This window comes from Crocuta crocuta, unplaced genomic scaffold (genome assembly GCF_008692635.1).
Source record: "Crocuta crocuta isolate KB4526 unplaced genomic scaffold, BGI_CrCroc_1.0 scaffold180, whole genome shotgun sequence".
Taxonomy (NCBI): domain Eukaryota; kingdom Metazoa; phylum Chordata; class Mammalia; order Carnivora; family Hyaenidae; genus Crocuta; species Crocuta crocuta.
The window spans coordinates 4,036,753-4,063,112 of record NW_027527549.1 but is presented as its reverse complement, the minus strand read 5'-3'; the positions used below and the strand labels follow the sequence as shown (position 1 = coordinate 4,063,112).

The following is a 26,360-nucleotide window of genomic DNA, read 5'->3' as shown; positions in this document are numbered from 1 at the left end:
CTTTTTCTTAGTTTCTCTCTTTGACTCATTATATTGCATGCTGGATGAATTTTCATCATCACCATGAACAGAAACATCCTTAAAGGCTAGATGAGTGTTCCTTAGGACCAAGTAAAGGTTACAACGAAATTGCAGGTTGAGGTAGAAACATAACCACCCACCTCTTGCTCAAAAAGAGCCTACCAACAGTATTTCCAAACTCATGATGAAACCCAGGACTTAAGCTATTTACAAACTTACAAGTCAGCCTACCACATTTTCATGAATATCCACAGAGAAGTGAGAATCTCTGACTACTGGGTCAGAGGCAGAGAACTATACTATTCACAGCCTAGTATCAGCCACAGATCTGAGTTAATCACACTGGCTGTACCTGGGCCACCCTCACCCCCACCTAAATCTCACAGGTATGATCCACAGGGTCCCCGATGGACTCCTGCACACACCGTGGACTGTGCTGCAGCGGAAGAACACACAGCCTGGAGAACCACTTTTACAGTAAGTGAAAGCAAGCCTACTGGTGAGATTGATTCCTCCCTGCAAGCATGGCCCTAATGACTCGGGTAAAGAGCGGGCAAGGCCTTGCGTCCGTGGTATTCCTGGCCAGGGTGTGCAGGGACCCTGGGGCGCTATGCTGTTCTGCCTTCCTGCCCTTCGCAGCAGCAGCGGAGCCCACTACCTTCTGGCCTGCAGAACCGGCGTGCTCACCCTGGTGCTCACAGGACACCGCAGTGGGAGCACCAGCCTGGCAGCACACTTCGATCCGAGGTCTGCATTTCAGCCCTGCGTAGCCCGTCCTCTTACAGCTTCTAAGATTTAGTAACGAAAAGCTCTTCCCCATATGCCCTCAGCCCTGGTCGCCCTCCCGTAGGAGCCACCTCCACGATTCTTCAGCACAGTATTCTTCATCTAGCACTTCCCTAGGTATTTATGCCTAGTTAACAATTCTGGATATTAAATTCTCTCTGTTCAAGTAACCGGCGTTCTTTCTGTCTCTTATTTGGACTCTGGCTGATAAATAAATATTTTGTTATTACTCTATTTGCTTACTTTAAAAACCAGGAAGATAAAAATTTCTAAAACTCATACACAGTTCCTGTATTCTGCACCAAATACCTGGATACGTTTCCATCCTTTTTTCTGTTAAGGACACACAATTGTTAAGGGGTTAGATTTTTCTTCTACCTTTTTCTGCTACTAACATAAGAACACAAGTACCTTTTCAATGTTTACAAAACTGCCTAATTTACTGTATCCATTTCCTCTCCTCCCACTCACTCCTCAGACTATTTCAACATGGCTTCTGCCCCCATCGTTGCACTGAAATGGATCTTGATAACAATTAGCTGTACGCTTCAGCACAGATCATTTTTTAGTCATTATTGACCAGTTCCTCCTTAAAATACTTTCTTCCCTTGTGTCACCTCGCAATCTCCCGGCCTCCTTCAGTGATTCATACTCCTCATACTGGACCTTTTAATACTGTGTTCCTCCAGGCTTGATTCCAGGTCCCCCTCTCCTCCTATCCTAAATTGTCTCCCTGAGCAATTTCACATGTGCTTGCTTTCAATTATCAGCTACACAGCCACTGACTCCCAAATTTATATTTCTCATCAAGACTTCTCCAACGAGCACCAGCTCCATTACATCTGCTTACTACCTATTTCCACTAAAATATAGCAAACTCCCTCAAACTCAAAATACTTAAAATGAACTGATGATCTTCCTCTCCTAATTTAATGCTCTTAAAATGCTCAATTTCTAGTAACTGTCCTACCATCAGTCTAGAACCAAAACTCTGAAACCTGGAGACAGACCCAGCTCCTCCTTCTGCCTCACCTCCCCGCCGCCCAATCCTTTGGAATTGTCCTCCCAAATCCCTTGAAGAAAATCATTTAATTTCTCATCTCTGCAACCCATCTGGGTCCAAGAAACTATTATTTCTTACCCCAAATACCGCAATGGTTAACTAACTAGAGACAGAACTTGAGTACGCACGCACATACCGCAAGCTCTAACTGTTGGTCTGTAACTTACTTCTGTCATTGAATATATCAAGCATATTTTTCCTAGATAAAATACACCAAACTTACGTTCACAGCTGTACAGTATTCTAGAGTAAGACATTTATTCAACCACTCCCCACTAGATGAATATTCAGGTCTTTTCCCCCCTGCACTGGCTACTAAAAACACTACTGCAATAAAATATCTTTCCAAGTACTTCTTAAACATCCACATTGTTACTTTTAAACTATACACTTGAGAAAGTTAACAGAAGACCATGTGGAACGGAAGGCGAAAAAATAGTTACAAACAGAGAGGGAAGGAGGCAAACCATTAAAAGACTCTTAAACACAGAGAACAAACTGAGGGTGGACGGGGGTGGGGTGGGGGAGAGGGAAAATGGGTGACGGGCACTGAAAAGGGCACTTGTTGCGAAGAGCACTGGGTGTTGTATTTACGTAAGCCAATCTGACGATAAATTATATTTAAAATTTTTAAACTTAAACATTTAATTACATCCTATACAATTAAAGTGAGTGCATTTTATTACAGGCAAATGAGCTGCTTAAAATAAATAAAATAATCTTTGAGCTGGACCTTGAAATTTTTTACCAGGCAGAGAATGTGGAAGGGTTAGAGTCTATCTTACACCAAAAATTATGGTAGAGGTCTATAAACATATAGGAAATAAAACCATGTGGTCTAAACATATAGCTTCATGTATGCAGAATTTTGAGCTTCTCCTCTGTGGCTCCTTCCTGCCCTGGATTTCACTCCTAAATTTCTAGCTTCTGTGGTAGCTAGCTCCAAACTCTGTCTTCTGATTTGACAAACCAATAACCACAATCGTGACTGGTATTGGCCATAACTTTAAACATGTAAGAATGTGTACAAATATACAGATGAACTCACACATTTAAAAGGAAAATGTTAGTGTATTTAAAAATGTTATCTGAGGCAGCAAAGCTTAGTGGGATGTTTTGCCCAATTACCAGCACATCTATGGAGAAGGAAGAGGTCAAATTTTTAATGGAAATAGCAGCAATTCCTGGAGCAATATCAGGTTTTCCAAAATAAAATGAGAATTAGTGCAGCAAAGACAATAATGACTAATATTTAAACCAGGAAATATCTGGGTCAAAAAGGGCTATTCTATTTGTCTTAGAAAATATCCCTGAGCTTATTCAGAAACAAGCCTACACTATCGGCAACAGAGCACATTTGTGTTTTTAGTGAAGATAGATTTTGTTGTTGCTGTTTATTTTCTTTTTATTATCTGTAAGACATGGATTAAACTCCAGATAAACATTTCTCTATTTTATCTGACAGATTTCAGATGCAGTTATCCACATAAATTAGGCTATTATCTTACTAAGGGAGGGATACTGCTTTGATAACCATTAAAAAAATGAGAAGAGACAACCCTGCAAAAGAAATGTCATATATTAGAGCCTGCCATCAAGTAAACATAATAAATCATCAAGGTTTTTTTAAACTTGTGAATACTTAATATAAAGAGCCTTGTTCTAAGAAAGAAAATGATAAAGTTTCACATTTATTATACTGATAAACTAACAGGAAAGAGGAACACTCTGTTAGATGACATGTAACCTTTATTTGGGTCCCTGTACTGGAAAATAGAACACATGTAAAACGTTCTTTATTCTAGTTACATACTACCTTAATATAAGAGATGCACTTTGCCAAGTTATAAATGAATCTTCTGGCTTACGTAAGATGTAGGCATTTCTTGTATATCCAGTATTACAATAATGCCATATTTGGATTATTTTTTCAATGTTTAATTCATTTTTAGCAGATCTGAAATTTACCGTTGCTTTTCCAGAATAGTTATGAATCATAGTTTTCAACATAAAATGATCAAGAAGAAAAGTATAAAAAGGTCAGTAAAATTCCACTGTATGAAACAGTAAGAAAAGTAAAACCTGTTTTCTTTACATGTACCTGAGTAGACTATATCCTACGAAATTAATCTGTGATGTGTAGCTTCAAACAAGTAAAAAGACTCCCCACCCCTTAGCAACACAGACTACCACTGGGGGGAACGTCAAAGGAGGAAGAAAAGTAACGCAGTGTCTATGGAGTCTGGCCCTCCGTTAGCACCTTCACATAACTTAACCCACACAAGAGCTCTCAGGTGAATGCTCTCACATTTTCATAGTTGGAAACATTTAAGTTACAGGGGTAAACAGCGGGCCAAGTATCATCATGGAGAGGAGGCAGAGTAGGGCCTCGAGCCTCTGAGCTCCAAAGCGTAGGTGCTTCTCTCCACTTTGAAATGTTCATTCTTGAGGTCTGGTGCATAAAAACAGCAAAAATGAGAATGCTGGGAACATCATATACTTTTTCAGCACGTTACTACTGCTCTCGGACAACTGCAACATTTCGCTCTGCCTTTGAGACTGGGAGTCTACTGCGCAACCATCAAGGCTGGCTCTTTCATAAGCTGCTCATATTTAATTTGAATCACGTGCCTTTTGATAGTAAAATGAATCAAAGGTGTCAACCACACCCCCAAAATGCATGGCCAGGTAAGCATGGAAGTATGAAAAAAAAATGCTCTCCTTTCTCAAAGACCTCTTCTAATGTCTGATTTGGAAACAAATCTGAAACCAAAGGCATCAAAAACAGTTCCGTTTTCTTCCTCCTTTCATTAGTTAGTACTTCAGTCCAGAAGCTCCTGAGGTCAGGGGTCTGCGCCCAAAAGGATGCATAGGGTGCACACGGCGCCGTCCTGGAGAGGGGCTCACACCACGAGGAGAGGGACGCCAGCCAAGCGAAGGGGAGTCAAACCCTGGAGGGGTCCGTGTGAGGGAGGCACACTGAACAGGCAGCGGCCCGGGGAGGGCGGCAAAGTGGTTTCACACAGCAGGCCGGAGCACGTGGGCTCATAGGTGAGAAGTGACAGCAGGCAGGTTGCTCACTGTCAGAAGAGAGAGTGAGAACCATGAAAAGGCAGAAAGCCAGAACGAACCTTATGGTGCTGGGCTGAAATCAGAGCTATTAGTGTGAATTCACGGCTGCAGATATTTGGAGATCAAAACAGAGAAGGGTGTGGACAGAAACGTTAGTAAGCCCAGGGTAAGGACAGTCGTGCCTGGGGGAGGCACGGTGGGGGTGGAGAGAGACCCCGTCTGAGGTAGAGGCTCACAGGAAATGCCCAGAGTGGAGGGCGGAGCCAGCACGCTAAGGAGACCTTCCAGGCCTGGGCCCACTCTAAAAACAGGGGAATGTTAGAAGAATCTGAAGCTACTGGCACACTGTGGTTCATCTCAGCAATGAAACATCAACATCTGGTTCAATCCCAGACTAAACTGACCGAACTCCGACACCAATGGCACAGGCACGCTGCTCCAGGTGTGAATCTCATTAACCTCGGTATACTGTCCTATATGTGGTATCTGTCATTCAATCAAAAATTAGGAAATACCTTATGAAAGCAAGAAAAAATAACCCGCTTTCTGGAGACAAAGCAAGTGACAAACCAAGCTTGGTGAGATTAAAACAACCTGAGCATTTAAAACGACTATGATGACCACGTTAAAAGACCTAGTTGGGGGATACGGTAGCAAGCATGAAGACAATGAGGGCCTGTAGCAGGGAAATAGAAATTATAAGTCAAATGAAATGCTGTAAATAAGTTGTTTTTCAATGTTTGTTTACATTTGAGAGAGACCGCGTGACGGGGGAGGGGCAGAGAGAGAGAGAAACAGAATATGAAGCAGGCTCCAGGCTCTGAGCTGTCAGTCAGCACAGAGCCTGGCACAAGGCTCGAACCCATGAACCGTGAGATTATGCCCTGAGCCAAAGTCGGATGCTTAACCGGCTGAGCCACCCAGGGTACCCCTCTAAAAATAATTTTTTAAAACGCAAAGTAACAGAGATGCAGAAAGCCTTCAAGAAGCTCAAAAGTAGATTCAAAGGAGCTGAGAAAAAAAAATTCAGTGAACTTGAAGACAGGTCTATAAAAACTACCCACACTGAACACAAGGGATAAAAAAGCAGTGGGTGGGGTAAAAAAGGGCACCGATTTCGAGAGTTGAGACAATTTCAAAGAGTCTAATGTATGTGTAACTGGAATTCCAGAAGAGACAGAAAAAATATTTTGAAAGACAATGAATAAGATATCACACCATACAGCTAAGAAGATCAGAGAACCTCACACAAGATAAAGAAGTCTTACCCGCCCCTCCAAAAAAAGAAAAGGAAAATCACTCAGATTCTTCATACAAAATAAAATATGAACAGATTACCTTCAAGGTAGCCAAAGCGGAGGAAAGACACATTATACATATAGAGGAACAAAGAATTAAAGCAGACCTCTCATCACAAAGTGTGCGAACTCGAAAAGCTAATGAAGTGACATCTTTAGAGTGTTGAAGGGAAAAACAGTCAAGCCAAATTCCATACACAAAAAAAATATCTTTCAAAACTGAAGAAGAAATAAAGACTTCCTAACCAACAGAAACTGGCAGACATCACAACCAGGAGATGTACACTGTGAAAAAGGTTAAAGGAAGCTCTCCACACAAAAGGAACATATACCAGACAGAAACCTGAACCTACAGAGAAATAAAGGCTGACAAAAATGACTGGAAGATAAAAAGGTATATTTTTTTATTAGGCAGAAAAAAAAGAAAAGAAAAGAGGAATGAGGAACAGATGGGACAAACAGGACACAACTAACAAGGTGGTAGATTTTGATGCAACTGTATTCATAGTTACACTGAATGTACATGGTGTAAACAGAGAAATTAAAAACAGACTGTCAAAGCTTTCTACAGGAAAATCAACTTTAAACATAAAAGCATATATGGTAAAAGATACACCAGGCAAGCATTATAGTAAAAAGAGCCAGAGTGACTGTATCAGTATCAACGAACTAGACTTAAGAACAGAGAATGTGACCGAGGATAAAGAGAAAAATCATAAAACAATAAAAGGATCTACCAAGAAGATATAACGATCGTAAAGTAGCACATACCTAACAATAAGCCTCCAAATACGTAAAGTAAAAACCGGCAGGACTGAAAGGAGAAACAGGCAAACCCGTAATTCTATTTGGAGGTTTCAACACTCCTCACCTAGCACTTGACAGACCAAGTAGACATAAAATTAGTAAAATTGGCCATATTCTAACCCATATTCACTGCCTACAAAAATTANGAGATCATGACCTGAGCCGAAGTCGGACGCTTAACCGACTGAGCCACCCAGGCGCCCCTGTCCAACTCTTGATCTTAGCTCAGGTCCCGATCTCAGGGTTCTGAGTTTAAGCCCCACATTGAACTGTGAGTGACGCTTACTATACCTCACAGCCTATACAGAAATTAACTCAAAATGAATTATAGATTAAAAGTTAACAGTAAAACCCTAATACTATTAGAAGAAAACGTAAGAGAAAATCTTCCTGACCTTCGATTAGGCAAATATTTCTTAAATACCAACAACAAAGAAATCCCTCTTTACAATACATAAAAGATGAATTTTTCTTAAATTTACAGAGAGCTCTTGCAATCATGTAGACTAACAAACCAATTCAATATGTATGTTTCTCAGGAAACTAAACAGAAATGACTTACAAGCTCTTCCTTTGGTTTCTCGTTCTCCCACTGTCCCACCCCATCCCTGGAATCTCCCACACCCTCTCTGCCATCACAGCAGGTCACAAGTCTAGCTCTGTGCAGCGCGTACGAGACTTCCAGAAAGGAGAGTTCAGAGTTGTTCCTGTGTTTGTTGTTATTGTAAATTTATGGCAAAAAACTGCATTCGATTTCCAATCAGGCAGTTTTAATAATTAAGTTTTGGTCTTTGGTCTTGATCCATGCATCCTGATCCATTCCTTATTCTGATCTTATTAATTCCCCCCTGCTCCTCGTTTCGCCCGTGAGATTAACTGCGGTGGCAAAACCCTGGAGAAGGACTACTCCTGCAGGGGAGAGGTGGTGTACACAGACACAGCACCTGTGGCTTTGTTTGTTTTACTGAGATTCTCAAAATGGCGAAATCATTATTCCCAAGGCCAGTTCTACCTGAGCCAGCCAGTTCTCCCAGCAAACCTTTACATGTGTTCAGTATCAGTCAATTAAGCAAATCAATAAGCCGGTAGGGGAATCTTTCACTTGATTAGAGTCCATTCGGAGCCCATCCCCCCAAACAACGTATGACTGGAGTGGCTCACCTCTTCTCCCGAAAGGTAATATGCTGCAAGCAGGCCTCCAATAAATCGAATGTTGACTTCAAACACAGACACCTCCGAATTCTGTGAAAGCATATTGAAAATATTCACATACACATTAAAGCTTTAGAGTTTCCAAATATTTTCAATACTTGATATGTTTCTCATAAACACCCTGCGGAGAACGTCTTTTCCACTTGCCACATCTTTATGTCTCATGAAACTGCGACCTCACCTCCCGTTTATTAATGTTACTGAAACTCCTCTATTGTTGTCCCCACAGCTTCCTATGGGCGAAAAACATCCATGTGTACCTGACATGTCGCTGGAAACTATCAAGATATTTGATGCTCTTGACTATTCTCTTCACAAGAAAGCCTCCACTTCTTGAATTCTGGAAGAGTGGTCTCTCTACTGGCCCCTTCCCCCTGTTCTAATCGCTAAAGCATACTGCCTATTTTTCCTTATATTTCTCATGAATTTTAACTATTTTTTCCTAGTATATATAAGAATTTAATAAACTTTAATAGAGGAACCAAAAAATGATAGGATGATGGATTATTCAATTAATAATGTTGAAAAAACTGACTCCAAGGTTAGAAATTTGGAAACTCATTTCAGTGATCTCTCTCTCTCTCAAAACGAAACCCAAATAATTTAGAAACAAATGTAGAAAAAATTATAATAAAAAGTAGAAGAAAATGTGACAACATAAATTTCCTTGGCAAAGGAGGTACTCTGTGGCATAAAACCAACTGTCCTGATAACAAATAGAATGACTTGAATTTCCCCAAAATGAAAATTACCTGGAAGAAAAAAATTATGAACAAAATTAAAGGCAAACAAAAAAACAGAAAGAAACTTGGCACAAATACAGCAGTATTAATAACCTTACCATATAAATTTACATCTTTAGATTTAGATACAGACACAGATGAAAAAAATTCTAATTACATGGAAGGAAAAGTAGAAGGGGGCAGAGAACATGGCCAAAGAAGGCACACTATATACACAACTAATATAAAGGTAATATTCAAGGGGTGCCTGAGGGGCTCAGTTGGCTAAGGGTCTGCCTCCTAATTTCAGCTCAGGTCATGATCTCACAGTTCATGGGTTGAAGCCCAGTGTTGGGCTCTGAATTGACAGTGTGGAGCCCTGCTTGGGATTTTCTCTCTCCTTCTCTCTCTGCCCCTCCACCGCTTGTGTGTATGAATGTACTCTCCCTCTGTCTCTCTCTCTCTCTCAAAATAAATAAATAAATAAAAATGTTCATAACTAATTTTTAATAAACATTAAAAGAAAACATTTATTATCCTAAGGCCTTTCCAACATTTATAGGCAGAACACGTAATTTGCTAACACAAGTATATATCTCCAAAATAGAATTTTCACAATGGAATTTTTTAGTAATATAAATCTCCTCCCACCCCATCCACAAAAGCAAAATGCTTTACGTTACTTCATATAATCCCAATTTATAGTATACTGCAGGGCACACAGCGGACATTCAATAAATACAGAGAAGAAGGGAAAGAGGAAGGAAGGGCAGACTTCTATCACTCACCAAAACAATAAGCTTTGTAAACAGTTTCCTTGATTTCAGCTTTACCTTCCTCCTTACAAGTCAACCTCTTACATTTTAAGTCAGGTCAGGTTACTGCTGTGGGTAAACCCTTACAATGACTTGTGGTTACACTTGGAGTAAAAGAACTGGTAAGACCCAACATAACCAGATTCCCCACTCCCAATCTGACATCATCTCCTATCAATGTCTCTGACTTTTATTACCAAACGGTTCTACTTGCTGTTCTAGAATTGCCAAGCTCAGTCTTTACACTTTACTTACAGGCCTCCAAATAGGGAGTTTTTCTAACCACACAATACAAAATAATAAAGTACACTTTCATCACTCATATCTCTTAACCTCCATTATTTCCCCAATTAACACTTATCAACATCTAATTATGTATCATTCTGTATTTGTAAAATTCAGACCTTCCTCACAAGAGACACAGAAGATAAGAGAAGTTCTAGAGGGAGAGAAGGGAGAGAATAAAAGACAGGCATTATTCAAAGGAGTCATGACTGCGAATCTTCCAAAAGTGATAGAAACATAAGTCCTCAGACTGACGGAACATTACGAGTTCTTTAAAGAATAATCCACACACGGACACATGGTAATGCAATTACAGAACACAGACAAACAGAGAAGATGAAAACAAGGGGAAAAAGACAGATTATCTGTGAAAAATTAGACTGACAGCATACTTTCCAATAGTATAACAGAAACAGGAAGACAAAGGAATTGTACCCTTCAATGGTTAAGAGAAAATAACCGACACTAAGCTATTTTCTACCCTCCACTATAGTATCTATTATGAGAGAGCCTTAGACCCACATGATTTCCACGGGGTCTCTTCTCAGAAATGCCACCAAAGTGTCCTTCACTAGCCGTCCCATGGAAACCGCAACCCCACACCACTACTTACCCCAATCCTACTTGCTCTCCTTTATTGTTCTCCACAGCACTTATCACCACCTGACTTGAATATTTATTTACTGTTTTCTCCCATAACTAGAGTACAAACTCAAGCAGAAATAAGACTCTGTTTTGCTCATTACTATATTCACAGAAGCCAGAACAGTGCCTGTCTCAAAGGAGGCATTTAATGAATGAATGACTCATTTATTCCTTCATTTGTCAGACGTCCATCTATTCCTTATTTTGGAAGTTTCAAACACAAGTTGGAACCAGCCAGACAACAATTACACATAAGACAAGAGGGAGATGAGCTAAAGTGAAGCATTCTAAGATCTTATGGTCTGCAGAAGGAGGATGAAGAAACTGATTCATTTTAAACTTTGATAAGCAGACATATAAAAATTTAAGGATAGCCCCAAAATGACGGAAATGACAAATAAAATGTCAAAGTAGTAGAGGCACAAAGAGACAAGAAGTAATTTAATCTAAAATGAGGAACACAGAAAATAAAAACATTGAGAAGCACAAGCACAGCACAGGTTGAAAAACATAGATGGAAGACCCAGCTCCAAATACATGTTATCACAATAAATATCGATATTCCAAACTTGACAGCTGAAAGACCCCGAGACTAGATAAAAATAACAAAATTCAAATACATACTACATGCAAAATCTACAGCTAAAACACAGGACACAGAAAGGTTAAAAGTAAGGGGATGATAAATGACTATGCTAATTATTAAGCTCTTTCTCCTCAGGTTCAAATTCATCCCTTCCACACTCTACACTTGTATCCTGGAATTGGAACTCTGTGAACATACATCTCGTTAGCCAGCTGGCTCCTTATGGGCCACGCCAACGGGAGGTTTTACAGAGATAATACAAGGCTGGAGGACGGAGAAAGGACTTATTCATTCCAATTTGCTCTAGTTTCTGATGGCGTCAACCAACCAATAGTCCTTCACTCTGGCCGTGGCCGCTGGTTCCAGGTTCCAGGTCCCCCCACTCACTGTGGCCCTTAGGAACAGCAAGCACTAGCTAGGTACCTTCTCCTTAGAGGTCTGAGTCCCTGCTCTAAGAAAAAAAGTCCTTTTAAAAGTGTCTAAAGTACCAGAAACAGAGTCCCAAATTCCTGAATTTTAATAGTTCCAACTTCTCCCCACTGTTCTCAGAGCCCCACGGAGGAAGCTGTTTACTGCAGTTCCTACCTCTTGTGATACCACAATGTTCTCTTTCTGCCTTTTCAGTTTTCTGTTACCTGGTTAACAACTGTACACATTAAATCCTCTAATGAAAATAAATGTCATGGCCCTGGCTCCTGACTGAGCCAACTGATACAATGACATACCAGTGGATTATCAGGCCTAATACAGCTGCCATGTTCATGGACAGGGGTATTTGAGACCCTACAGATGCCAATTCTCTCCAAATGAATCTGTAAATGGAACACAATCCTCATCAAAATGTCAGCAGTACTCCAGAGCTTACAAGAACAAGGAGCGGAGAAGTGCTAATAAGATGATTTCCTAGTAGAACAAGATCAGGTACCAAACTTCCTATGAAAATATTGTAGTTAAGACAGTTGAGTATTGATGTAATAAGCATGAAGAAAAAAGCCAAAAGAATAGGCTCCTGGGACCCATGTGGCACGTACAAACAGCAGGGAAACGTATGGGGCGAGATCAACTGACCGCTGCCGATCCGGCTCACCCTACATACAAAATCAATTTCATGTGGATTAAAGACCTAAATGCAAAAGCCCGACTTTAAAACGTTTAGAATAAAACACAAGAATATACCCTCATGACCTTGGCGTTGGGATTTTCTTAAACAAGATGCACATCCTATAAGGACCACAAGGCAAAATGGGGCAAGAAAAGACTAAGCTTTGCAACCTCCCCTTTACATTAAGGTTGGGCCCTATGGGTCAGACGTACTCAAAAGTATACAAGCAAAATCAGGGTAACCTATTCCTGGAACGTGGTCTCACAGAAGAGTCACATTATCTTTGCTCTTTTCTGCAACTGGAAGGCTGATCCATCTTTCCCAGGAACCCTCTTGTACCACGAGGCTGAAGCTACATGCTGGAGCTGAAAGAGCAATAAGGATCTATCTCAGCCGCCCCCTAACCTGCTGGTGTCTGTGCCTAATTTACATGAAAGGGAAATACATGTCGATCTTACGTAAGCTATTTTATATTAGATTTTCTGCCACTCACAGACAAACTTAAACCCAAATGACAACTGATGCATGTCCAAAATGCTAGAATCATACAAAAGAAAGTAATCCATATATCTGTGTGGTTAGCATCATGAAAGCATGAGAGAAGAAATAATTAGGGGTTTAAATCACAATCTGAATGACACAGGGTCTACCAAGGGGGTGGGGGGGAACACAGTAGAAGAGTGACTTCCGACTACAGCACAAGCATAAATATCAGGAAAGGTGATAATGAACAGAAAGAACAAAGCAGTCCATACAGCTTGTGTGTGAATACTGGTAATAATGAAAATAACTGCTACCATCTATTGAGTACTTAATGTGTACCTGAGTATCTCAAATAATCCTCACAATATTGCATTGCAGTAGCAATTTTATGACACATTCAGAAAGAATAAGGAACGTTCCCAAGTCACACAGTAAGGCTGTAGCTGCGGTGAGCTTCAAACTTCAGCCTCATCACTTCACCTTCCAGCCAAAATGCTGGACGGATGGACATAGGCCTAGTCATGAAGGCTCGTTAAATCTATACTGAACGACTGAATCTTTTAAAAATAACAAAATGCTTATTGTTTATAAAGCAGTTTATGCAGTCCTGGTATTTCTAGTTCAATGTGGAATTTTTTTTTTTTTTTGGTATCTATTGCTTAACACACTGAACATACCCACTCAAATGATAAGGTCAAGAAAAGTGAAAGGAAGATGATGAGAAAGGGCACGTATCTGATGCAAAAGTTAAATAACAACTCTAATCCCAGAAGAGGACAGGGAATTTAGGATTTCCTTAAACTGCTAGTAAAATGCTCAAAACTACTATGTTTATTAGACACGGTCTTTGCAGAATTGATCAAAGAAGTCATCAATTATATACTCACCACACTGAAATCAAGGTTGTTTTCAATCCATTTTTGCCCATCTCGGAATTCGTCATGAAGTCCCATGATATAAAGGGTATCCAAAGCATCTACTATGGTAGCACCCATTTGTGAACTTCCTACATTGGGGGGAGGGGAAACTGTCATTAAAAACACTTCATATAAGGTCTGTTTTAATTTTTTAATATATAAAAATCAAAGCAGGAATATAAGGGCCAAAAAGAATACCCAACATGGATCACTTTTCCCTAAAAATAAATAAAACACACCGTTTAATATATATTCCTAAAGATGACATGTTGACAACTAATAGGAAGGTAAAGGAAACTAAAATTATAATTCTCCTTCATTTTCTTCCTGGTCACAGTAGGAGATATCTACCTACTTAGCGGAGATGAGTTTTTAAAAAAGGATTAACTCAGGAAATAGGGAGGATGGTTCAAGATGACAAGCTAAGTCATAAGAACCATGCTCTTCTGATACAAATTCATAAAAGGGGCAAAAAAATACTTAGAAATATTAATAAAAGCACAATAAGGCTAAAAGACCATAGTAAAACAGAAACTATAATAATCCTTAACAATCAAAAAGCAGGTTAATCATATTGAAAAAGAAAGTAAGTAGTAAACTAAATCTAAGTAGAAAAAAATTAAAATAATCTACCCGTCTTCAAGAGAGAGAAATCCAAGGTAAAGGAAAAAATTCAGGGAGGGAGAAACAAATTCAACAAAACTAGCTGATACCAAAACTAGACACTGTAAACATGTGACAAGAAACTAGGTCACTCTTAGTAATGAATATAACTGCAAAAGTCTTGAATACAATCTAAAACAAATCTAATAGCACAGTAAAAACAAAACAAAACCAAAAAAACCCCACATAAATAACAGCAGATGAGTCCTCAATTATTTCTGTCTTCTGAGAATGAAAATCATCCACACTCATTACTATCTACATTAAAATGGCTTCATTATTATACTGGCTTCATCAACATGAGTTTACTGTTTTACCTTTGCCAGAAAGATAAAAGTTGCAAAATTATTTTACTGTTCATTCTAGGAACTTCCTGAAAGACCCATCAACACTTAAACATAAAGTATCAAAGGATGGTTTATATCCCAAAATTCCTTACCTCCAATTCTCTGCTTATCAATCCAAAACTATTGTATTACCATCCTTACTTAATCATAACCAAGTATACACTCCTACCCCAACTGAAGGGCCCATCTTAACCCAGACTTATAACCTCAATAAATATCTCAACTTTGTCCTCTGACAGGCTACTAAGGCTCTGGTTAGGTAGTGATCTACTTTTCCAGAGTAAACATTAAACTCAGCTGCGTCTTATCAACAAGTTATCTTGGTGGTATTTTAGGATTCAGTAATTGTCATTACTTACTTATTATTCTTTCTTTTCCTTCTATTCTCTTCCATTCCTTTTACCATTGGGTAAACAGCATTTTCTTCTGATGCTTTCAGGTTATACAAACTTGTTCTTATAATGTCCTTAACTTACAGCACATCTTCTTCATGTGATTCTAATAATTTCTACAACTTATCAGTAAGTATTACCTGCCTGCTAACAAGACAAGTACTCGATCATACTCTGGTAAGTTCCTGGGTCTTCTCCCCATTTAGCTCTCTTTATGTTGACATTAACTAGAATGTTTGTTCTGGCTGATTACATACCTTCCTTTTACTTTTCCTTGTTCCTCAGCTTTTTATTAGGATAATAAATATTTTATCAAGCCATTTAATCACTATATACCCCTATTTCATCCACAATCACTTAAATATGTATCTTTTTATATTAGTATTTCATCCAAAATATTTATCATGCTTATTTAAATCCTTAAGAGTACCTATTTTTGTTATTTCAATTTTTATAGGTAGTTAGCTTCAGTTTTCTAGTTATTTATGGAGTCCTGGAAGTGCACATTCCTCTAAGGTGCTGACTAGTCTGGAAAAGAAAAAGCCCTGACCCACCTGTTCTGCACCAATTCTGGTTAGTTCCACGAAAAAAGGTTTCTGCCATGGGCTAAACAGACCAAGGAAGAGAAAGGGAAAATTGGAGTTCCTGGCTATCACTATGATTGTTTACCTAGATAACTCAAGATTTCAACTGGAAAAGTTAAAAAAAAAAATCTAAAACTACCCTTGGGTCAAAGAAGAAGTGAAACACAACATTGCAGAATGTATAAAACATTAATAAATTTTATGATGAGAACACAGGATTCAACAAATGAAGCTGTCAGAAAAACTCTTAACTTAAAAACTGTATCCTATTTAATAAGAAAAATAACTGAATTCACAATACTTTACTAAGGAAGAAAAATGATAAATCTGAGCAAAAAGTAAAAGACTCAGAAAAGTTAAAGGCAAAAATTAACAAATTAGAAACAAAGAAAATTGTCAAAAATATAAATTCAAAAGATAGTTTTATTAAAAGAACTATACAATGAATCTATCACTAAACAAATTCTAAAAAGTAGTCAGGGAATATAAAAGTACAAAATAAAACAGGATCAGGGCACCTGGGTGGCTCGGTCGGTTAAGTGTCTGGCTTCAGCTCACGTCATGATCTCACAGTTTGTGAGTTCGAGCCCCGCGTCGGGCTCTGTACTGACAGCTCAGAGCCTGAAGCCTGCTTCAGATTCTGTGTCTCCCTCTCTGCTCCTCCCCTACTCATGCTCTGTCTTCTCTTCTCTCTCAAAACTAAACATTTAAAAAAATGGATCAACGCACAGATACAGAGGAAATTAAGTATAAAAAGCCCATTTTAGTCACCCCATACCAATAAATTTGAGAAAAAAAAAAAAGGAGTGGAACTAATGATTTTCTAAGAATATGTTTAATACATATAGTAATGCATATTATATAAAATACATTTCTATATATAATTCTATCTTATGAAATAAACATAAAATCTAAACAAGCAAAACAGACCAAGAAACAGAGGAATTTGTGAAGTTCTCAAAGAGCTAGCCATTATAAAAACATCACACTCTGGAAGTTCCAGAGAATAGATTCTACCTTAATTTTAAGCATTGTAACTCCTACATAAACTTTTATAGAACACAGAAGAGCGTTTAAATTCAATTAATGGATTCTGCAGACCACGGGTGCAAAAATCTCACTTAGTAAGAACACTAAAACTACTATCTGATCCCATCTGTGAGCATCATGGCCACATCTGGGAGTAAAACTGAGAGCTGTGGGGTGATTTGGGTTGAACTCTACAGGAGACTGACGAAGAGGCTTCCGGAAGATACCACTTTATCCACCCAGCACCAGTGGAGGAGACTTCTAGTTGTTTCACCATCCTTGTCAGTATTTGGTATTGTTGGTTTTTTAAATTTTATGCATTCTAACATGAATGCATAGGATATTTATTATGTTGTGGTTTGAATTTTAATTTCTCTGACAACTGATGTGCTTATTTACTATTCATAAACTTTCTTTGGTATATAAATTATTTATATATTCTAAGTACATCTGCGTGTGTTTGTGTGTGTGTGTGACAAACACTTTCTCCAAGTCTTGTAGCTTACTGACATTTCCTTAATGTCTTTGAGAGAGCAGAAATTTTGACGAAGTCCAATCTCCCCTTTTATGGTTTATACTTTTTGTATTCTAAAACCTCTTTTCTTACCTCAAAGTCACAAAGATTTTCTCCAATGCTTTCTACTGAAAGCTTTAGACTTTTTGCTTTGATGTTTAGATCTATGATCCATTTCAAGTTAATTCTTATGTACGATGAAGAATCGAGGTCTGTTATTTTTCTATGCAAGTATGTAGCTGATCCAGCATGATTTATTGGAAAGACTATCCTTGTACTTGCTGAATTACCTGAGCACTTTGCTGAAAATCAATTAACCATATACATGCAGTTCTAGTTCTCTTCTTTTCCACTGATCTCTGTCTGTTCTTACACTAAAACTGTACAGCCTTCATTACTGTGCTGTACAGTACTTCTTAAAATAAGGTAATATAAAACCTTCAACTTTGTTCATCCTTTTAAAAAACTATTCTCACCATTGTGCATGCTTTGCATTTTTATACAGATTTTATAGCCAGACTATGAATTTATACAAGAAGTCATTTTGATTGGGACATCTCAACAATACTGAGTATTCCAATTCAGGAACATGGCATCTCTCTCCATTTATTTAAGTCCTTTTAAATTTCTCTCAATAATCACAGCTTTAAGGGTTTAGGTTTTATACATATTTTGTTAAATTCACCTATGTGCAGTTCATATTTTTTGATGCTGTTGCAAATGATACTATTTTTAAATTGTATTTTGACTATTTATTATTAGTATATAGAAATGCAGTTTACTGGGGTGCCTGGGTGGCTCAGATGGTGAAGCATCCAACTCCTGATTTCAGCTCAGGTCATGATCTTGCAGTTCATGAGTCTGAACCCCACATCAGGCTCTGTGCTAGCCAGTGCAGAGCCTGCTCGGGATTCTCTCTCTCCCTTTCTGCCCCTCCCCTACTTGCACTCTCCCCCTCTGAAAAGAAACCTAAAAAACTGTTTTTTAAATACAATTTATTTTGTATATTAAACTTGTATCCTCTGACCTTACTAATTATATTCAATCTGGTACTTTATTGTTGTTTCAGTAGATTCCTTAGGACCTTCTTCATGGATAATCATGTTGACCACAAGTAAAGGCAATTTTACTTCTTCATTTCCAAACTTTATACTTTCATCTTTTCCTTGCTTTAGTGTACTGGGTAGTGCCTCAACTACAAAGTTACACAGAAGTGAGAGAGGTCCATCCTTGCCTAATTCATAATCTCGGGGGAAAACATCTAGTCTTTCAACATTAAACATGTGGCAAATTTTTTCCATTTGTTTCATTTTGGGATGTCTGTGGGTTTTAATGCCTTTAATCAGGTTGAAGAAGTTCCTTCTAACCAAGTCTGCTGAGAGTTTTTATCATGGATTGATCTTGAGTATTGTTATCATATGGTTCCTCTCTTTTATTCCTTTAATATTTTCAATTGCAATGACTAACTTATGAATATTAAATCAACCACGCAATAGTCATGAGTCATTATTCATCTCACATTTGCTGAATTAGATTTACTAATATCTAGTTACAGATTTTTGTATTTTTTGGCATTAAGGCTTTTATGGTGTTACCAAGAAGATACAACAATCCGAAATGCATAAACACTTAACAAGAATATATGAATATAAGAAATGTATGAAGCAAAAACTGACAAAACTGAAAGGGGTTAAGAGACAAAATATTACAGTTGAAGACTTCAACACCCTTCTCTCAGTGAGTGACAGAACTACCGGACATAAATTTAGCAAGCACAGAGGAAGCCTGAACAACTCCATTAACCGATGGGATCCAACTAACAAGAGAACATTCTACTCAATAACCACAGACTACAGATATATTCTTTTTAAGCACAAATAAAACACTCATCAAGACAGATAGACCATATTCTGGATCATAAAGTAAATCTTCAACAATTTAAAAGAATTGAAATGCAGTATGTTCTCTGACCATGATGGAATCAAACTAAAATTCAGTGACAGAAAGATAAGAGGAGAATCTCTGAAAGTTTGAAAATTAAATAACTTACTCAAGGGAATTTTTTTTCCCCAAGCTGAAAAATACATGGCTTTTCCCATGTTCTTCTATTTTTTTAATTAAGCTTTTATTTTAAAATTCTAGTTAGTTAACATACAGTGTGATATTAGTTTCAGGTGTAGAATTTAGTGACTCGACACTCACTCAGGACACCCAGTGCTCATCACAACAAGTGCCCTCCTTAACCTCCATCATCTACTTCCCCCAACCCTGTACCTCCTCCCCTTGGGTAGCCATCAGTTTGGTCTTGATAGTTAAGAAAATCTGTTTCTTGCTTTGCCTCTTTTTCCCCCTATGTTCATTTGTTCTGTTTCTTAAATTCCACACAAGTGAAATCACATGGTATTTGTCTTTCTCTGACTGACTTAGTTCACTTAGCATAATACTCTGTAGCTCCATCCCCATCATCGCAAATGGCAAAATTTCATTCTGTTTATGACTAAATTCCATTGTGTATATAAACCACATCTTCTTTATCCATTCAACAGTCAGTGGACATTTAGGCTCTTTCCATAACTTGGCTATTGTAAATAATGCTGCTATAAACATTGGGGTGCATGCATCCCTTCGAATTAGTATTTTGGTATCCTTAGAGTAAATACCTAGCAGTGCAACTGCCAGATCATAGGGTAGTTAGTTCTATTTTTAACTTTTTGATGAACCTCCAAAACAGTAGTTTTCCAGAGTGGCTGTACCAGTTTGCATTCTCAGCAATAGTGCAAGAGGATTCCTCAAGAGAAATTTTAAAACATCCTGAACTAAATGGAAAGTAAAACACAACATACCAAAATCTTTGGGATACAACTAAAGCAGCACCTGCAGGAAATTCATAGCACTAAATGCTTACATTGGAAAAGAGGATCTCAAATCCATACTCTAGGTTTCTGCTTAGCTTAAAGAAATTAGAAAAGCAAGAGCTAAATCAACTCTAATCTGCAGAAGAAAAGAAAATGGTAAAGAGCAGAAATCAAAGAAATTAAAACATAAAGGAAACATTTTAAAAGATCAACAAATAGACATGTTTCCAAAGAAGACATCCTGATGGCCAGCAGACACATGGAAAGATGCTCAACATTGCTCATCATCAGGAAAATACAAATCAGACACACTTCACACCTGTCATAATGGCTAAAACCAAAGACACAAGAAATAACAAGAGTTGGAGAGGATGTGGAAAAAAAGGAGGCCTTACATACTATTGGTGGGAATACAGATTGGTGTACCAACTGTGGAAAACGGTGTGGAGCTAACTCAAAAAATTAAAAATAGGGGGTGCACTTAGGTGGCTCGGTCAGTTAAGCGTCCAACTTTGGCTCAGGTCATGATCTTGCGGTTTGTGGGTTCTACCCCTGCATCAGGTTCGTGCTGACAGCTCAGAGCCTGGAGCCTATTTCAGATTCCATGTCTCCCTCTCTCTCTGCCCCTCCACCCTCGTGCTCTGTCTGTCTCTCAAAAATAAATAAACTATTAAAAAAAATAAAAATAGAATTACCGCATGATCCAGTAGTTCCACTAGTGGGTATCCACAGAAAATGAAAACACAAATTTAAAAAGATATGTGCACTCTGATGTTTACTGCAGCATTATTTATAAAAGCCAAGATAAAAGCAATACAATAGAAGAGTACTCAGCCATAAAAAAGAATGAAATCTTGCCAGTTACAACAACATAGATGGGTCTAGAGGATATAATGCTAAGTGAAGTCAGTCAGTCAGAGACAGACAAATACCATGTGATTTCACTCGTGTGTGGAATTTAAGAAACAAAACGAAATCTAAAAGACACACGCGAAAACACACACAGAACACACATGCGGTTGCCAGAGGGGAGGTGGGTGGGGGAGGGGGAATGAGGTGAAGGGGGTCTAGGAGCACACTTACTACCATGGGCACTGGCTAATGTGCAGAACTGCTGAAACATATGGTACACTAGAAACTCGTGTAATACTCTATGTTATTACTTGAATAAAAATATAAAGTGAGCCATGATACATTTTTTAAAAAGATCAATGAAACCAAGCTACTAGCAGGACAAAGACAAAGAGGGAAAATATGAATTATTTAATATTAGGAATGAAAGGGGATTATCATGACAGCTGCCACAGACATTCAAAAGATAGCAAGGCAATTCTCCAACCATTCTATGCACATAAAATCAGTAACTAAAATGAAATGGACCAATTCCTCAAAAACCACAAACTACCAAAACTCACCCAAGAAGAAAAACAGTCAGCCACTGAAGAACCCTGGGGTGAAGGGTGCTGACCCCGACATAGTAAAAACCCATGTATAACTTTTGACTCCCCAGAACTTAACTACTAATAGCCCAAGGTTTACTAGAAGGTTACTGATAACAGTTGATTAACACACAGTTCGTCTATTATAAACTACATTCTTAAAAAAAAGTAGCTAGAAAAAAAATGTTATTAAAAAAATTATAAGAGAAAATGCATTCACACAACTGTACTGTATTTATATTAAAAAAAAAAAACAACCCTACATATAAATGGACCCATGCAGTTCAAATCCATATTGTTCAAGAGTCAACTGTAGATAGGCTGATTGGTCCTTACTGTTAGGGAAACTGAATTTTCAGTTTAAAAACCTCCCAGAAAAAAAAAAAATCTCTAGATGCAGATGGCTTCACCAGTGAATTTTATCAACACTGAAGAAGAAAATAAAATCAATGTTAAACAATCTCTTCCAGAAAAATGAGGAGTGAGAGGAAAACACTTCCAAATTCATTTTATGAGGCTAGCATTACCTGGATACCAAAACAAGACAAAGATAATGTAAGAAAAATAGAGAACGATATGAATAAAAATGCAGAAATCCTCAACAAAATATTAGAAGTCATAAGCCAGTTAAGTTAGAAAATAGCAAAAAGAACTCACATATAAACATATATAAAAACACATAAACAGACACATATAGAGAAAATAAAGACACACTTGAAAAAGCACTGCAAAGTTAACACTCTTTTTCAGATCAAAATTCTTCCTTTTAAATGCAAAAAGACCTATTCCTAACAAAGCTCTTAATTCTCCAGGATACCTAAGTAAAAAGAATTCACTCCATTAATTACTGTTGGAATAATTAGTATCAGTGCTAATTTAATTTACATCCAGCAACATTTTCTTCTCACTCGCTAGCTCCAGAAGTTCGCCAAAGGAATATACACCATCCTTCTGGGAATAGAATTTGGTTTGAGGATGGGCACAAAAGCCAATTTGGGACAAGAAACAATGAGTCAGTGAAGTTTCTAAGAAAACCAAGTGCTCTCTACTCTACAGTGCTCTCTTCTACAGATGTGGCAGCAGGTACATATAAAAGCTCCGAGGCGGCCGTCCTAAGAAGCCAGCCAGAAGGTATCAACACACAGAGGAAAACGGAGGAAAGACATAAATAAAAAGCTTAGCTGCACTCCAATCTATGCTAGGACTTCACTGAGCTGATTTAATCTATTTTAGAAATTTTGAAATGGGTTTTCTGTTATCTGCACATAAAGAATCCTATGATGCCAAGGACTGAAGTCAGAGGAGCACTGATTTCAGTTACCATAGAAAAGAGTTTTTTAATAATTAAAGCTAATAAAATAGAAAAGGACACATCTTAAAGTTGTTTTCCACATAATCTCAAATACCATAAGTAAAGTTTCAATACTCGCCTATATGTACCATAATAGAGAGGCTAGACTTCTGAAATTCCTTTCAGTTCTAAGATTCTGATTCTTAAAGACATACTGAATTTAGGATGTCAAATGTGACACTCAGAACGTTTACTGCTCAGTTAGACTTCTATTTAAACAAAGGCAAAACAACACAAAAAGAAAAACAAAACAGGGGCACCTGGGTGGCTCAGTCAATTAAGTGTCAGATTCTCGGTTTCAGATTAGGTCATGATCCCAGGGTTCCTGAGTTCCAGCCCCTGCATCAGGCTCAGCACTGTCAGCAAGGAGCCTGCTTGGGATTTTCCCTCTCTCTGCCCCTCCCCCGCTCGCTCTCTCTGTCTCTCTCTCTGAGAAAATAACCTTTAAAAAATTTTTTTAAAGATTTTTAAAAAAACTTCCAAATCATATTCACTAGCAAGAAGATCCAAAAAAGGAACAGAATAAGTGGGAAACAAAGTCTTAACCTTTATTAATCCTTTAATAAACTACCTTATCTAAAATAAAAGCCAAAATAAATAAAGGATCCATTCCTACTTAGTTTACTTGGCTGGAAAAAATTATAAACACTCAAAAATTGTAATAGAAGATATAAGGACCTAATTTTGACTACTGAAAATTCTGCAGACTGCATTTTCACTTTTTCTACCATTTCACTATAATTTTGTTGCTCACAATGGATTTTTCCTGTGTTCTGCTATTAATTTTTTTCTAATTTTAGAATCTACTGAAACAGTGTGGAATGGTGGTTAGAAGGGGCCTTGGCACTAGACTGCCTGGATTCAAACTTTGGCTCCATTGTTTACTGCGTGACCTTGGGCAAGTAAGTTAACCCTAACTGGGCTTCAGTTTCCTCATCTGTAAAATGGAAACAATCATAATAGTACTTGCCTCACAGGGTTGTTGTTGTTGTTTTATTGTTTTGTTTTGTTTTAATGTTTTATTTATTTCTGAGAGAGAGAGAGCGAGCGAGCGCGCGTGAGCAGGGGAGGGTCAGAGAGAGAGGGAGACACAGAATCCGAAACAGGCCAGCCTGAGCTAGATGTCAACACAGAGCCCGATGTGGGGCTCGAACCCACGAACTGTGAGATCATGACCTGAGTCAAAGTCGGACACTTAACCGACTGAGCCACCCAAGCACCCCTCACAGGGTTGTTTCGAAGGCAAAGTAAGTTCATTGACATAAATCTCTAAAACCAGTCTTTGGTATTTAGTACATTTATTACTCTGCTTGGCCTGCCATAACAAAATCTATAAACAAGGAGGCTTAAACAACAGAAATTTATTTTTCCATAGTTCTGGAGGCTGTAAGTCCAAATCCAGGTTCCAGGTTTTGGTGAAGGCTCAGAGACATCCCTTTTTGCCCTCATATGACCTTTCCTAGGTACATGCGCATGGGGAGAGAGAACCCGTGGTGTCTCTTCCCCTTAAGGGCTCCAGCACTTGCTATCAGATTAGGGCCTCACACTTAAAGGCTCTATCTCCAAATATAATCACAGGGGGGTTAGAGCTTCAACAGATGAATTCATGGGAGACACAATTCTGTCAACAGCAATATAAACTATATAAATACTATCAGTGTTACTATTAATGTGTATAAGACTATTGCTCTAAAGGAAAATATATCGTCTTATTCACGAACCAAATTACAGAATCCCTAAACAAAGTAACTGCTCTCATGCCAGACTGGTAGCAAAGAAGGTAAAACTTTTTACTGGAATATACTGGTTATCCAGTGACATGATGATCCCTCCAAAATGGAGGGCCACTGGCAAAATCTTGCTTCTGTACCTAGTTAACTCAGAAGGAAGGGGCTCATTTTTCAAAGTTTCCCTTTCCAGTTCTAACTTCCTTTAACTTCTAGGATCTCACAGCTAACTTTCAAGTTTACCCACTAAATTAAGTGCTCTAATCACCAGCTGGCAAGAACTCACCTGACAATAATCTGAACCTGCCACTTACTTACCAACCTAACCAAGGAGTGATCTAGCAAGTTTACATTTGAAGAAGTCTGACAAAATTACAAATTAAAACCACCTTAAAAAAAAAAAAAGCTATTGTTTTTAAAAAGAAAAAAAATCAAGTCAAAACTTCTCCATTAGGATTTTAACAAAATTATATTCATTTAAGAAAGAAGCACCCCTTTTTTTCACTAAAAGATTTATATTGATTTATAAGGAATGGAATTTTTAGTTCCCTGAAAACTCATTTCTATTCAAATTCAGCAAACAATCCTTCCTTAGACAGTCACTGCATGATTAAGTGAAACAATGTTATTTACCAACTATTTTGCCTAGGACCAGTATCTCCTTGATAAATGTTAATACAGTATACATTCTGAGAAATCAGGTTTAAAAAACAAATAAAAAATTAACACCCAACTTTTATTTTCAGTATACATTTATACTCCAATCCTTAAAAAGGACTCAGTTTACCAAAGAATTTAACATTAAAAATATATATATTTACTGGAAAAGAGGATCTAATTTTAATTAGCCATTAAATGCAATGTCTTTTCCTGCACTCATGTCTCACTCTGTGGCATCCACAGAGCAATGGGAACTTTCTATTTGTAACTTCTGCTAAGGAAATAAGCTTTATTTCATTAGGTGATAGATTCTCACTCAAATATTGTATTAAGAGATTTCTGGTGCCTCTGATGACCTAAAGGAAAATTTTTTCCATTAGTCTTCCATTCCAACATCTCTGAAACCCAAGAGAAATGATCTTTTCAGACATTTTCTGTTTTACACAAAATAACCAAGCAACAAATTACAAGAGAAATCACAGCATTAGGAAAATTCTTCCAAATGTCACAAAAAAACATGCCATCACCTAGATGACTGTGGTGGGCACATTACAATCAGCAAGGATAACTACACTGCATGTAACTAGTATATTACTACCTCATTAATATTTTGTTAACTTCACCCATTATTACTTAAAAGCTACCCATTACATCAAGCAAAACTGAGAATGGGGAGGAAAGAGATAAAGGCTATAAATAACAGCTTGATACTTCTTAAGACTTATCCTTAGGTTAAGTCAACGTGGTTAAGTTAAGTACTTTTTGAAATGGAGAAGTTTAACAAGGAGAGTGAGCTCAAGCTGAACACAGCTCTTCCCAAGAACTCCACCCACAAACACTGAGCATCTTCCCCTTGGAACTGTGAATGTACAACGGAATCTACTCACCTTACCAACCAAATCACCTTGGCCATGGGACTTTTTTATACATACAGAGCACTACTGCTTTCTTTTGCATCCCTTCCCTCTCATAACATGGGGGTTAC

At 38.0% G+C, this 26,360-nt stretch overlaps 1 protein-coding gene across 2 annotated transcripts in view; it reads right to left on the bottom strand.

Moving 5' to 3' along the window:
- MAN1A2 (mannosidase alpha class 1A member 2) overlaps positions 1–26,360 on the bottom strand; it is a 171,766-nt gene that overhangs the window by 98,874 nt on the left and 46,532 nt on the right. For both annotated transcript variants that reach the window (XM_077767382.1, XM_077767373.1), the window contains 2 exons: positions 13,785–13,903; positions 8,209–8,289 (listed from right to left, as the gene is read on the bottom strand). In XM_077767382.1, the coding sequence (XP_077623508.1) occupies positions 8,209–8,289; positions 13,785–13,903 (200 nt within the window). The remainder of the gene's footprint in view (positions 1–8,208; positions 8,290–13,784; positions 13,904–26,360) is intronic.